The sequence below is a fragment of the Scyliorhinus torazame genome, chromosome 1 (assembly GCF_047496885.1).
Source record: "Scyliorhinus torazame isolate Kashiwa2021f chromosome 1, sScyTor2.1, whole genome shotgun sequence".
In the NCBI taxonomy this organism is placed as follows: Eukaryota; Metazoa; Chordata; class Chondrichthyes; order Carcharhiniformes; family Scyliorhinidae; genus Scyliorhinus; species Scyliorhinus torazame.
In genome coordinates, this window is record NC_092707.1 from 300173988 (window position 1) to 300188991 (window position 15004).

The 15004-nt window shown below is 50.0% G+C and overlaps 1 protein-coding gene across 3 annotated transcripts in view; it reads right to left on the minus strand.

Moving 5' to 3' along the window:
- The window catches only part of LOC140422922 (uncharacterized), a 181815-nt gene that overhangs the window by 41153 nt on the left and 125658 nt on the right, over positions 1–15004 (minus strand). For all 3 annotated transcript variants that reach the window (XM_072507739.1, XM_072507738.1, XM_072507737.1), the window contains exons 5-6: positions 14411–14448; positions 5909–5988 (exon numbers count right to left, since the gene is read on the minus strand). In XM_072507739.1, coding sequence (XP_072363840.1) covers positions 5909–5988; positions 14411–14448 — 118 coding nt within the window. The remainder of the gene's footprint in view (positions 1–5908; positions 5989–14410; positions 14449–15004) is intronic.

The window sequence follows — 15004 nt, forward strand, 5'->3', positions numbered from 1 at the left end:
CCTGCTGTCTTTGCTCATTTTCAACAGGGCCCACACCATCTTGCTGAGGTAATTTGGAGCATACACTGGAAGCATGCAGAGTCAACAAATCACACGGGATTTAATGTCTAATGCTGATTTAACATCGGGATCACCAATTTGAACATTCCCACTTTAGCTAATGGCCTCTCTTAAACAACTGAACATACATTCAGCAAAGGAAGATACCTCTCCTCTTCCATCCCCAATACCAGTGCAATTTAAAGTGACAGTTTGCAGTTTGGTTGCTGATTACTTCCACTGACTTTATTTGAATTTGTGGAAGTGCTGAGTTATTTACAGTTGGTGAGGTCTGTAGGTAGAGGTGCTATGGACATACATTTGTACATACATGCATATGCAGACCCCTCGAGTCTGTTCTGCCATCCAATAAGATCGTGGGCGATTTGATTGTCAGCTCAAATCCACATTCCTGCCTACCTTTGATAACCTTGTTAATCAAGAATCTATCCAGCTCTGCCTTAAGATTATTCAACGACTCTGCTTCCACTTCCTTTTAAGGAAGTGAGTTCCAGAGACTCACGGCCCTCTGAGAGAAAAAGTTTTTCCTAATCTCCATCTTAAATGAGTGACCCCTTATTTTTAAACAGTGACCCCTAGTTCTAGATTCTTTGACAAGAGGAAACATCCTCTCCGCATCCACCCTGTAAAGACTCCTCAAGGTCTTAAATATTTCAATCAAGTCGCCTCTTACTCTTCTAAACTCTAATAAATACAAACCTAATCTCTCCAACCTTTCCTCATAAGACAACTCATTCATTTCTGGTATTAGTATAGTAAACCTTCTTTTGACTGCTTCTAACACATTTACATCATTCCTTAAATAAGGAGATTAATACTGTACACAATACTCCAGGTGTGCTCTCACCAGTGCCCGATACAACTGAAGGATAACCTCCCTACTTTTGTAATCAATTCCCCTCAAAATAAACAATAACATTCTATTAGCTTTGCTAATTACTTGCTGTACCAGTATACTAACCTTTAGTGATTCATTCACAAGGACACCCAGATCCCTCTACACCTCGGAGCTCTGCAATCTCACCCCATTTAGATAATAAGCTTATTTTTTATTCTTCCTGCCAAAATGGACAATTTCACATTTCCACACATTGTACTCCATTTGCCATATTTATGCCCACTCACTTATTCTTTCTCTGTACTTTTGTAGCTTCCCTACATCCTTTTCACAATTTTCTTTTCAACCTGTCTTTGTATCAGCAAATTTAGGAACTATACCTTCAGTCCCTTCATCCAAGTAATTTACATAAATTGTAAAAAGTTGACGCCCCAGCCCTGATCCCTGTGGCACAGCACTCGTCACAACCTGCCAACCAGAAAAGGACCTATTTATGGCGACTTTGTTCCTGGTAGCTAGTCAATCGTCAATCCATGCCAATATGTTACCCCTAAATCATGAGCTTTTATTTTGGGCAATAGTCTTTGATGTGGCACCTTATCAAATGCCTTCTGAAAGTCTAAGTGCAGTACATCCACCGGTTCCCCTGTATCCACAGTATATGTGGCTCCTTCAAAGAACTCCAATAAATTGGTTAAACATGGGGCAGGATTCTCCGGTCTCCAACGGCGAAATCTATTTTGGCTATCGACCGGAGAATCTCCGTTGGCGGCGAAATTAGGGGCACCGCCATTTTTGCAATGCTCCGTCCCCTCCAAAACACGCCGTCGGGATGGTATCAGGAAGAATAAAAAATAACCTTCTTATCTAACTGCCTCCCCAGCAAGTGGTCACACGGGTGCCGATTAGTACTCCTTTTTAAAAACGTGAAGCTGGCACAATGGCTGCTGTGGGGACCCGAGGAGGTGAGCAGCCAACTTCGCTCCCGGGCAATGAACCCGGGGGCACTGGGGTTGTTACCCCAGTGCTCGGGGGAGAGGGGGGGTTGGGGTGGGGGCCCCCAGCCCTCAGGTGGTCAGCTCGGTTTGGGTGGGCAGCCATTGGTGGGGAGGGGGGGGGGTCTCAGCACCCACGGGTCTGCCATGCCACCCCCTAGATCATGTGTATCCGATACAGGGGCAACTCCTGCCTGTCTGATTCACCGACCACCCATAACTATCACTGACCGCAGAGGCCTCTGGCCGCGCGTTTGAAGGCTATTGCTAATAGGGAATTGGCAATCCTGTTTTTATTTATAAATTTAGTGTACCTAACTCTTTGTTTTCCAATTAAGGGGCAATTTAGCATGGCCAATCCACCTTCTCTGCACATCTTTTTGGGATGTGGGGGCAAGACCCACGCAGACATGGGGAGAATGTGCAAACTCCCATGGACAGTGACCTAGGCCCAGGATCAAACCAGGGTCCTCAGCCGTGTGAGGCAAAGCAATCGTAGTTAGAGTGAGCGCTTCACAGCTCCCAAGTGAATTTCCGTGGGTAGGTGTGCCATGTGGCTTGTGGCAGTTATTGCCTAGTATCCCAACCAGACCATAAGGCCTTGACACAGTGCCTGAGCACTACAGGAAGCAACACCACGGATGCGGTAGCCAACATCCAAACACCCAGGGGCTGGACCGCAGCACTGGACACATTTCTGCAACCAGAGGGTGGGTGTGCACTGGTGAGGGGACCAACGCCGGTACAGATAATGTTACATGTGGATGTCGGGGGTACAGGGTGTGGGGTTCGGTGATCAGGGGCCCCCGCTGTGGCCAGCGGTGAGTGGACAGGGCATGTCGAATGGAAGGGGATGTGGGGGGGTGGTGTGCGGAGGGAGAATTGAGGGTCTTGGGGTGGAAGACACTGCTGGTTGTCAGTCTCACCCCCTCCCCAATTCCTTACAAGTATTACACAGGACGGATGATATCATGGGCCCCATGGAGGCTGCCCTCGTGGTGCTTCTGGCAGGCCAGACACCGTAGAAGGCGGCGGAACAGCGTCGACAGTGGCTTGAGGCGGTCGTTCATGTCAGGGACCCACCCCACAACCTGAGGACCCAGCTGCCCATCAGGCCAGAGAGGAACCCAAAGGGAGAGGCCGGCAATGGCCCAAGGTGTACAGGCGTTGCTGACTTTTCAAAGAGATGACAGACAGGAGGCTCTGCCTCAACAAGGAGACGGTGCGGAACCTGTGCCTTGTCCTCGCAAACTTGGCATCACGTGGAGGAGGAGGATACTGATCCCAGGCCGTCAAGGTCACCGCAGCCCTGAACGTCTACACCTCAGGAACATTCCAGAACTCGAGCAGGGACTTGTGCGGCATCTCACAAACTACAGCCCACAAGTGCATCCGTGAGGTCACAGATACCCAGTTTGCCCAGGCAGAAAACTATATAAACTTTGACATGGACCAGGCCCAACAAGATGCCCGGGCAGCAGGATTCTCCACCATCGATGGGATGTCCCAGGTCCAGGGGGTAATAAATAGCACACATGTCACCTTGCGCTCATCGATGAGTCTGGGTGTGCCCTTCACCAGCGCCCACTTCAATATCATGCACGTGTGTGCACGCTTCCCAGGGAGTGTGCACAACAGCTACATCCTGCAACAGCCGGACATCTCCGGCCTTTTCGAGGATCACCACAGGATGGCCGGTTGGCTCTTAGGGGATAAGGGGTACCCGAATAGGACCTGAATAATGATGCCAGTGCGGAGGCCAGTGACCAATGAGGAGACCCGATACGACAACGCCTATGCAGCCACCCGGGCTGTCATTGAACCTCAAGATGCTGTTCCGATGTCTCGACCGCTCTGGTGGTACACTGCAGTACACCTCCCATTGCTGACTTTGTGATGGTCTGCTGTGCCCTCCACTGCCTGCCACCGCAGCAGGGCGATGTGCTGGAGGTAGAGGGGAAGGAATATGCGGCCAACTCCGAGGAGGAGGTAGAAGAGGCGCTGGACCAGGAGGTGCTGGAGGACGAGAATGGGACAGACCCGCAGAACCAGACGGAGGATGGAGGACAGGCGGCAGGGACGAGGGCCGGAGAGCCAGGGAAGCCCTCACCCTCGCCTGCTTTACATAGGATGTGGCCTCGTCCGTCATCCCACATACCTCCCTCCCTCCTCACCTCCCTTCCCCCTTCCCTCCCCCTTCCCCCCATTCCTCTTCCTCCACCCCGTTCCAGCCTCCCAGAGTCTGTGTAACATTACGCCACAGTATGGGAATGTTAGCGTGTCATTGTCGACGGCAGGGGGTGATGATAGCCCACTGAGCGCTGGTGCACCTAAATCAATGCCATAGTCTAACTCTTGCCTGTCTGCTGAGTGCTCGCTCACCACATCAACATGCAGTGTGGTCCTGTTGGGGTACCTTGAGAGTTCATCCCCAGTCGCGCCCACACTTAGAAATGTTTTCATCAGTGGTGGGAAGAACTCACCGGTGAGACCAGCTCCTTAGACATTGGAGCTCAATTTTGAAAGGGTGCCCTGATCTCCAAATGAGCTTGAGGGCCCCCACACTCCCCACCCACAGACAAGACAATGCTGGTCCCCCGCAGATATGGGCATTAACCCCCCCCCCACCAAGTATGCACGCCCTGCAATGTGGTCACTGAGGGCCCCCCGTTTCAAACTCCCCTCCTTTCAGGACCCCTCCTTCACCCACAACTTTTATGAAGCTCCTTCATACACCCCTTCACCCCCCTACCCTTTATATCCCCCCCTTTCATGGGTTTGGCTACCCTCAGTTCCGAACCCTTGGCAGTGCCAACCTGCCACCCAGGAAGTTCTCCTGGTGTCCTGGGAGTGCCAACCTGGCCAGGTACCATGTGCCAGAGCCTTGCCCTGTCGCCGACCACCCGGGGGGATTCAATTGCCTTCGAGACTCCCAGAGTGGCCATCACACTTGTCGAGGCCCGTTTAAGGCCTGGCCAATGCGTCCGGTGACTCCCGGGTACCAGGAGAATGCGGCTTTGTAAGTGAGCCTAACGACTCATTTAAATGATTATCTGGATCACACCCAGTGAGATCCAGGTCATGCCTCGCGGCTTGGGTTGGATGACTTGCACAGAATCATGGAAGCATAGAATTTGCAGTGCAGAAGGAGGCCATTCGGCCCGTCGAGTCTGCACCGGCTCCCGGAAAGAGTACCCCAACCAAGCCCACACCTCCACCCTATCCCCACAACCCAGTAACCCCACTTAACCTTTTTGGACACTAAAGGCAAATTATCATGGCCATTCCACATAACCTGCACATCTTTAGACTGTGGGAAACCGGAGCACCCGGAGGAAACCCACACAGACACAGGGAGAACGTGCAGACTCCGCACAGACAGTGACCCAAGCCGGGGATCGAACCTGGTACCCTGGAGCTGTGAAGCAACAGAGCTACCGTGCACGCGGTTTTGTGCCCGGTGCGAAGCCCCATTTGGGCCTCACCCGCGATGCACCCAACACACCGAGATCAGCTGCAGGCTCAATGCAGTGGGAGAATTGCGCCCTATATGTTCAGCTGCGTAAGATTAAGAGAACACCAGCTGGGGAGTTCATGCTGACTGACATCATGAACTATTTGTTCTGCTCACATTCACTGGCCATACACTGTGTTCACAATAACGCCTCAACAAATGGCTTCTGGCACAATTGGCCCCAAAAGTGTGCACAAGCTGCACAAGTGCCAATGTTGAGGTCTCAGGGCACTCATAATGCCTAAAGAATGGGTGTGAATGATTCCGATCTCATTTTCTGACTAAAATGGTGTAATTCTGTTATTAATCCTTGTAAACAATTGTTTGAAATCTCCAGTTCTCAACACTTACCTAATGTTTTGTGAAAACTCATACCAATACAAGTTACATTGCAATTAAGAATTTCTCCAAAAGTAATATTTTTTCAACATTGGTGTTGTGATTTGGGAATGTTCGGTTAATATTTAGTATTACAGTGCATGCATAGAACATTCTTCATACCCTCTTCATGATGCTTTGCAGTCTGTTCTTCAAACCTTTATTGATAACTGTCATGACATCAGTGCGAGTTTTAGGGACAACTGAAAATAGAAAAACAAACAGATAAGAGTTCATATAATGTTGCATAATTTAATCGTTTCTTTTTCAGAACTGAGAAAATGGGCATGTGACTGACTCCCGTGACTCCAACATTAGTGTTCCTGGCCCCATCACATAGCCACTTGTTTCAACTTTGTGACCTCTGTTCACAGGTCTCAACTCAGTTTGCAGCAACTTCAGGTTCAGAATCAGGTCGAAGCACTTCTCGGCATTAATCACACCATGTTGAAATTACCATGTTGGAGTTATTAAGTTCTAGTGTGCATGCAATTGTTTTAAAAATGGCCTCATTACCACATGCTAATGATGTTGAGAGCTAAGTTAATTGCCAGCATGACTATGTTGATGTACATGCCTACTCCAATGAGTAAGTTACAGGTGGCCAAAAAAGCATTCAAAATTGTAGTAATCCAGGAGTCACGAAGATGAAGGTTTACACAGATTTATTCCAAAATTTTTTTAAAAAGCTGCATCTGCAGCGCACAACACAAGTGTCACAGTCCGGAACTAACAAAACACTCGGTCCAGTCTGGGACGACAATTAAAGGGCTCGGTGATCAATCCCAGCTGGGCAGGCGTCCGCCCGTTACCATGGGAACTTGTACTCCACGAGCCCCACGGGGAGATCGGTGAGTTATTCCCCGTGGTCCACGTGAGGGCTATGACAGAAATAAAGTACAATCATCATTCTCTCAAAGTCAGCAAGTTGGAGCTGGTTTCCCACATTCCCACTTTCTCTGTCTGTTAGCTTTGACAGAGTCATCGGACTCGAAACGTTCGCTCTTATCTCTCCCTACAGATGCTGCCAGACCTGCTGAGATTTTCCAGCATTTTCTCTTTGGTTTCAGTTTCCAGCATCCGCAGTAATTTGCTTTTATTAAGTTGGAGCTGGTTTCAATTTTTGTCCACATGACACCAACTCAGCCAATCTTGTGAGCTAAAACACCCCTTCGAGAGCTTGACAAATGTTGTACAGCTGGGAGAGGGTACAGAGAATGGGAAGAACAAGGCCATTTAACGTGATGATGAGAGTTTTCAAAAGCAAATGCATAAGGTGTAATATCAGATTCACTCTGTGTCTTCAGTGCCATCAGAAGACTACATTCTTCTCACTAACTCGTGGCAAACACAGTGGGAATTGGCTACTCTAAATTTAATTAAAACACAGAGTCCTGTTTCAGGCACATTGAACCTGCAGTGCCGAGAAAGACCCTGATATTCTACGCTATTTTGCCATGTTTTTTGGTCTCGGCAGGGAATGCCCCATCGAGACCGTATCTACATCATTCCTGCACTGACGAGCTCAGCTCGCCAGTTCAGGATGACTGGCGGATCAGGGCGCCATTTTTAAATGCAGGCCTGACCTTCCGACCCCCCCTCAGCGGCCCTACAGCCTCCAGACCCCCCCACCACCCACTGCATCCAAATTACTTCTTCCAGGGCCCTCAAGCCTCACCGCCGCCCTTCATTTGAAATGAAATGAAATGAAAATCGCTTATTGTCACAAGTAGGCTTCAAATGAAGTTACTGTGAAAAGCCCCTAGTCGCCACATTCTGGCGCCTGTTCGGGGAGACTGGTACGGGAATTGAACCGTGCTGCTGGCCTGCCTTGGTCTGCTTTCAAAGCCAGCGATTTAGCCCTGTGCTAAACCAGCCCCACATTTCACCTGTTATTGGCAAGGCATCCTAGGCCTGACCCTTGGCACAAGCAACTTGGCACCAATGCACCTTGGAGCTGCCAGTCTGGCACCCTGGCAGTGCCCCTGCCAGCCTGACAGTGCCACCCACGCATTTTGGAAGTGCCAAGGCAGCGGGAGTGCCAGAAGGAGTGCCAGGGTGCCACCCATGGGCCTCCAATAGCCTGGGAGACTCACCCAGTTGTCATTATGCCTGGTCCATGTTTGTGTGGACCAATGCTGAACGGTGCCCTGGCGAGGTCTACCAGGTGTGGCTGTTAGGTCCCGGGCGGCAGGTGAATCTGGCGCAGACATATTTAAATGAGCCATTGGATCATGTCCAGTGAGGGCAAGATCCAGATCGCGACATTCCGTTGAATCTCGGTAGACGTTTCAATCTCCAACGGCCTGGTTGCATCACCAAGTCGTGCCCGGCAAGGCCAGTAAATCGCACCGCAGATTTCTAAGCAATGGCGACACTCATGAGAGACAGAAACAGTGCTGTGTGATGCTTCGCTGCTGGTATGCAAAAGTTATTGAACGATTAAAACACCCTGAGGTACAGCTCGACCAGTAATGCCATTTGGTTATATTTTGTTGTTTTTATAAAAATATTTCTATTCGGGTTTTTCTTTTTATACAAAGCAAAGCTGAATGTGAACAAAGAAATATTGGTTACTACTCACTATATACATCCGCTACAATTTGTATTTCTCAGTAAGTGCCGAGTTTTCTCCATGCTCCTGACTTCCCCCTACTCTCCCGATCCCCCTCCCCTTCCTTGCATGCCTTCTGTGCTCGTTGGGTCTTCCAACCTGGTCCTGTTGGTGTGGCATGGTACTACATGTGCTGTTTTGTGTTGAGGATGGTTGAGTTCTGTGCTTCTTTGTTCCCTCCCTCCTTTGCCCACTCCCGCCCCTCTCTTCCCCCTTTCCTCTCCCCTCCCTTTGTTTCCCCGATTGTGTCTGTGGTTCTTCTGTGGATCCCCTCTTCCTCTGGTCTATTGGCTGTTGACTACAGACAGGTCTTGGAACAGATTGGTGAATGGCTCCCACGTTTTGTGGAAGCCCTCTTCCAACCCCAGATGGCGACTTTAATTTTCTCCATATGGAGAAATTCTGATAGGGCGGACAGCCAGTCTGCAGCTCTGGGTGGAGTGGGCGATTAGGGAGGCATGGCCAAATGTGTTGGCCCTCCTCCCAATAAAGAGTTCTGGCTGCTCTGATAGCGTGAAGACTGCCACTCTCGGGCATGCCTCATGGTAACTTAGTGGTTAGCACTGTGGCTTCACAACGCCAGGGTCCCAGGTTCGATTCCCGGCTGGGTCACTGTCTGTGCGGAGTCTGCACGTTCTCTCCCTGTCTACGTGGGTTTCCTCCGGGTGCTCCGGTTTCCTCCCACTAATTCTGAAAGACATGTTATTAGGTAATTTGAACATTCTGAACTCTCCCTCTGTGTACTCGAATAGGTGCCGGAATGTGGCAACTAGGGGCTTTTCACAGTAACTTCATTGCAATGTGACCCTACTTGTGACAATAAAGATTATCCTCATCCCCACAACCTTGGACATTGCCTCGAAGAAAGCTGTCCAGAACCCGACAAGTCTGGGACATGACCAGAACATGTGGGCTGGTTGGCCGGGCCTCCTTGGCATGTTCACATTTGTCCTCCACGCCAGGAAGAACCTGCTCATTCAGGTTCTGATTAAGTGAGTCCTGTGTACCACTTTCAGTTGCCTTAGGCATAGCTTTGCACAAGTGGAGGTGGAGTTGACCGTGTGCAGTGCTTCTCTCCAGAGTCCCCACCCTATTTCAAACCCTAGGTCCTCCTCCCATTTAACCCTTGTCCAGTGATGAGCATGCCCTTCCCAGTAGTCGCCCAAATATGTCCACCCGGTTTCCTCTCGCTAGAATGTTCGCGTCCAATAGGTTCTCTAAAAGCATTTGTTGCTGTGGTCGTGGGTATATCTTTGTTTCCCTATGTCAGAAGTTTTCGATTTGCTTTATCTGAATTGCATAATTTGTTTCCCCCGCTCAGTTGGAACCACTCTGTCAGTTTCTCGAGTGCACCCACTCTGTTGTGTGTGTAGAAGACCCCAACTGTCAACGTCACCCCGTTCTGTCTCCACCTTTTGAAGGCGGCGTACATTTTGGCTGGCGCAAACCTGTAGTTGTTCCAGATGGGGGCTTTAATGGACATCTCGGTTAGACTGTAGTGTTGTTGAAGCTGATTCCACAAATGGATTGTGGCTATCACCTCTGGGCTCATTGAGTGTCTAGCCGGTGGGAATGGGGGGGTTGCCGTGGCCAGGGCCCAGAGGGACATCCCTGTGCAGGAGTCCGCCTCCATTCTTACCCATTCAGCCTCCGATTCCTTTATCCATCCCTTTACTTTTTGCTGCTGTTGCTGCCCAGTGGTAATATTGCAGGTTTGGGAGGGTTAGGCCTCCCCATGCTTCTCGTTCTTTGCAGAACATTTTTGGGGATCCTTGGGTTCTTCACACACCCCCCCCCCCCCCCCACTCCCACCCCCGCACTCACACACAAACGCCATGATCGATTTTTCACTGAATTGAAAAAGGCCTTGGGGATGCAGATCGGTAGGGATATGAACAGGAAAAGGAACATGGGCAGTACGATAATCTTGATCATCTGCACCCTCCCTGCCAGGGAGTGTGGGAGTGTGTTCCATCTCTGCAGGTCCTTTTTAACTTCCTCCACCTAGCTGGTCAAGTTCCACTTGTGGATCCGTGTCCAGTCATGGCCAATTTGGATCCCCAGTAGTGGAATTTGTTTTGGGCCTGCTTAAATGGCGTTCCCTCCAGCTATGCCCCTCCCCCTTGCAGATTCACCGGGAAGATCTCACTTTTGCTCATGATGGGTTTGCAGCCCAAGAATGTTCCAAACTCTTTCAGGAGCACCATGATTCCCTCCATGCTGCTTTGTGGGTCTGCGACGTAATGGTGCAGGCCATCCACATAGAGCGGTGCCTTGTGCTCGCTGTCTCCTCTTCGGATCCCCTTCCAGTTCTTTGCCGCTCTCAGCATAATCGTTAGCGGTTCGATCGCTAGGGCAAACAGCAGTGGGGATAGCGGGCATCCCTGCCTTGTGCCTCTCTGCAGCTGGAAGTACTTAGAACTGGTGGTATTCGTCCGTACGCTAACCATGGGAGCACTATTCAGGAGTTTCACCCAGACGGTGAACCCTGTTCCAAGCCCGAACGGCTTCAGTACCTCTATGAGGTACTTCCATTCGAATCTGCCGAAGGCCTTTTCTGCATCCAGGGTGATTATCACCGCTAGTGTTCTCTCCCCAGGTGGTGTCATTATCACGTTCAGCAGGTCCCTGATGTTTGATGTTATCTAGCCTTGACAAAAGCCCGTCTGGTCTTCTGCAACCACTTCTGGTACGCAGTTCTCCAGTTGCTTGGCTAGGATTTTGGCCAGTATTGTCACGTCTACGTTTGGCAGCGAAATGGGTCTGTTGGAACCGCATTCTGTTGGGTCTTTGTCCTTTTTGTGTATCAGTGAGATTGAGGCTTGTGCTAGCGTAGGTGGCAACATGCCCCTCGCTAGAGAGTCTGTGAACATCTCCCGCAAGTGCTGGGCCAGTGCTACTACAAATATTTTGCAGAAATCCTCCGGGAGACCATCTGCTCCCACTGCCTTCCCCTCCTGCATGGAGTTGATGCTCTCGATGACTTCCTCTAGTGGTACTTCCAACCCCCACTTCCTATCCTCCCCCACAGCTCGTATGCCCAGTCCATCGGGGAACTGTTTCATCCCCAAGACCCCTGCGGAGGGCTCGGAGGTGTACAGCCCACGGCAGAACGCCTCGAATACCTCGTTGACCTTTTCCGGCTACACTATTAGTTTGGCTCTGAGCTATTTCCCTCATGGCTGCCTGCTTTCTAAGATGGTGAGCCAACAGGCGTCTGGCCTTGTCTCCTTGTTTGTAAAGGGTCCACCGTGCCTGGTGGAGTTGGTGCACTCTTTCCTCGTGGAGAGCAGGTCAAAGTCCATTTGTAGCTTCCTCTCTCTCCACCTGGAGCTCTACAGTCAGGGCCTCAGAGTATTACTGGTCTACCTCCAGTATGGAGTCGATTAGCTGTCGCCCAGGCGCCCTCTTTTCCCTGAATCTTTGGGCAGGATTCTCCGGCTGTGTCCGCCCAGCGACCGGAAATTCCTGCCCGAGATCAATGGACCTTTAGTGGTCCACATCCCATCTGTGGCGACCTTGCAGCGGGCACGGCGGAAGAATCCAGCCCTTTGTGTTTCGTAAGCTATAATTTGTAAGAAGCATGGTAGCACAGTGGTTAGCACTGTTGCTTCTCAGCACCAGGGTCCCGGGTTCGATTCCCAGCTTGGGTCACTGTCTGTGCAGAGTCTGCACGTTCTCCCCGTGTCTGCGTGGGTTTCCTCCAGGTGCTCCTGTTTCCTCCCACAAGTCCCGAAAGATGTGCTTGTTTATGAATTGGACATTCCAAATTCTCCCTCAGTGTACCAGAACAGGCGCCGGACTGTGACGACTAGGGGCTTTTCATTGCTGCGTTAATGTGAGCCTACTTGTGACAATAATAAGGAATATTATTTCCCCCGATCACAGTTTTCAGTGCCTCCCAGAACATGGAGGGTGAGACGTCCCAGTCTGGTTATTAGTAATATACTTGTCTATGGTCTGTGATAGTTTCTCGCAGAAAACCTTATCGGCCGGGAGGGTCATGTCCAACCCCCATGTTGGGCACAGCCCGTCTCCAACCTCACATTCATGTAATGTGGAGTGTGGTCAGAGATCATGATCGTAGAGTATTCTGCCCTTACTATTCCTGGAAGCACCGATTTCCCCACTACAAAGAAGTCAATCCGGGTATATACGTTATGTACCTGGGTGGGTGAACCACCATGCGTCCAGTGCTCCCATCTGCTCCAGATGGCCATCCCCTGGCCCTTGTCCCATAGCAGGAATGGTAGGTCTGTCTCACCCAGCCTTTTATTTCCCGCAGTCGGTCCTTCTCCCTCAGGTGTGTCTCTTGAAGGAAGACTCTGTCAGCTTTCATACTTTTCAGGTTGGCAAATACTCTGGATCTTATAACTGGGCTGTTGTCCCCCCGAAGTTTCAGGTGATTATCCTGATGGGGGGAGTTTTGTCCCCTCCCTCCTGCGGGATCAACCATACTTACCTTGTGGATGTGCCCCTGCACTCCGGGTTTCTCTTTGTTAGGGGACTATCCAAAATGTCCGCGGTCACCATTCTCACATGAGGCGCCGGGGTTTCCTTTTGTTTAGGGACCCTCCAAAGTGGCTGCTTATGGTGCCTTTGTGTTCCAAGTCGCCACATATGGCCTGTTGTAGCTACCCTGGCGCCATGTTTCCCCTATGGTTCTTCCCCCCCTTCTATTACTGCCACCCCCTCTTTGCTCTCCTGCCCCCGTTTACTCCCCTGACTGTCCCCCCATTGATGTTCTGTAAACCTCCCCCCCCCCCCCCCGGTGCCTGGTGCTCTCTCCCTTGTGAGAGGCACACCTCGGCCCCCCTCTTGCTCGTACCTCCTGGTGCCAGCTTTCTTGCTTGTGTGGTGGCCAATTTGTCTATGACCTCTTGGGGTCGCATATGTGCCTACCCTTCACCCGCTATCTGTTTTCCCCTCCTGCCATCCTCCTCACCCTCTCTTGTGCTCCGCTGCCCTCGCACCTTCCTTCTTACATTTTTGTTCCTGTCTTCAAAACCAAGCAATACAGTCCCGCGCAAAGTGTCCCTCATGTTGGTTGAAGTCCTTTCAGGCGATCCTCTTCGCAACTGTCTCTGCTGCTGTTTTCCCAGCCTGTTCTCCAGGGCAAATCTGTCTGGGGCTGTGATGAAAAACTACCTGCCCTGGAATGTGACCCAGACTTTAAGCAGGTAGCATCCCAATTTTGACTTGGTTTTTATACAGGGCCACCTGTTGAACTCTGTTGAACTCTGCCCGGCACTTGGCCAGGTCTGCCCCAATGTCCTGGTAAATCCTGATCTGGTATCCTTCCCATTTGCACTTGGTCTGCCTGGCCCAGCGCAAGATTCTTTCCCGGACTTGGTAACTAGGGCATTTTGACGATTATCGCCCTCGGTTGTCCACCAGCCTTGGGTTTTCGCCGGGGTGAACAGTGGGCTCTGTCTATTTCTGGTAGGTTGGGGAAGCTGTCCCTTCCCACCAGGTTTCCCAGCATCAGGGCCACATAGTCCGTGGGGGGACTCTGCCTCCAATCCCTTCCGGCAGGCCCACGATTCTTAGGTTTTGGTGCGGTGGCCAGTTCTCCTGGTCCTCTATTTGCCCCTTCAGTTTCTCTTGATTTCTCCCATTGCGCATCTCCTTACAGCCTCTGGTGTTACAATTGCGCGGCACCCTTTCTTGCAGTATTATTAGCTAGGGCGAGGGGATACTTTTTTCCCTGTTTTAACAGGTTATTTTGGGTAGAGGCACCCTGTTTTCGGGTTCGTAGGAGGATGTCCGACTTCTCAGCACATCCCTGTCACCACAGCCCATTTGGTTATATTGTATAAGACTGTGACAGAGTTGTTGCTTCTGCAAGGAGAGCTCGTGTCTTAATGATTGAAAGAAACAAAAATATGTCATGGGTGCATGATTAGAAATAAATTACGATCACCATTCTGTCAAACAAACTATCAAAAGAGGAAAGTTCAGTTATAATTCAACAGTATCAGTAGGCAGTTTATATTTAGTAAAATACATACCATGCTGAAACAACTTTGTTACTTCTAGAATATACGGTCTGCAAAATGGAAATGTAATTCAAGTTAAATAAAGAATCTTAATGACACAAGAGCCATTACTAAGCACTAACTGAACATTGAGTTATTGATGGCATCATCAATTACAACAAGAAGTTTGTTTGCAACTATCATCCATATTAAAAGATAGCACTGTAACCTATGAACCTGTTTGGCACCCTCACAATTCGCTTTAGAAAAAGTCAATCCCGACTGTGACTTCAGGTTGCAAATCAAGTGGGATAGAGGTACAAACTAGTAAAAAGTAAGTTCAGGACCAACTTCAGGAAGCCTCTCTTTACAGCTGCAAAGGTAGCCCCAGTAAGGTTTCAGAGACAAACTCTGGAATTGTAATGGTAGGAAGAGCACATATTTCTGTTGAAAAGCAAACTAGGTGGTGAAACAGCCACTCCCATCAATATTTTACTTTGTGATAGCACTTACTGGAAACTCATTGTTAAAAAAATCTTTTACAAACTTTTATTGTAACAAACATCTCCCATGTCTATAAGACACGATGTTGCAAGAGGAAACTCAATAACCTGAATCCCTAAAAGA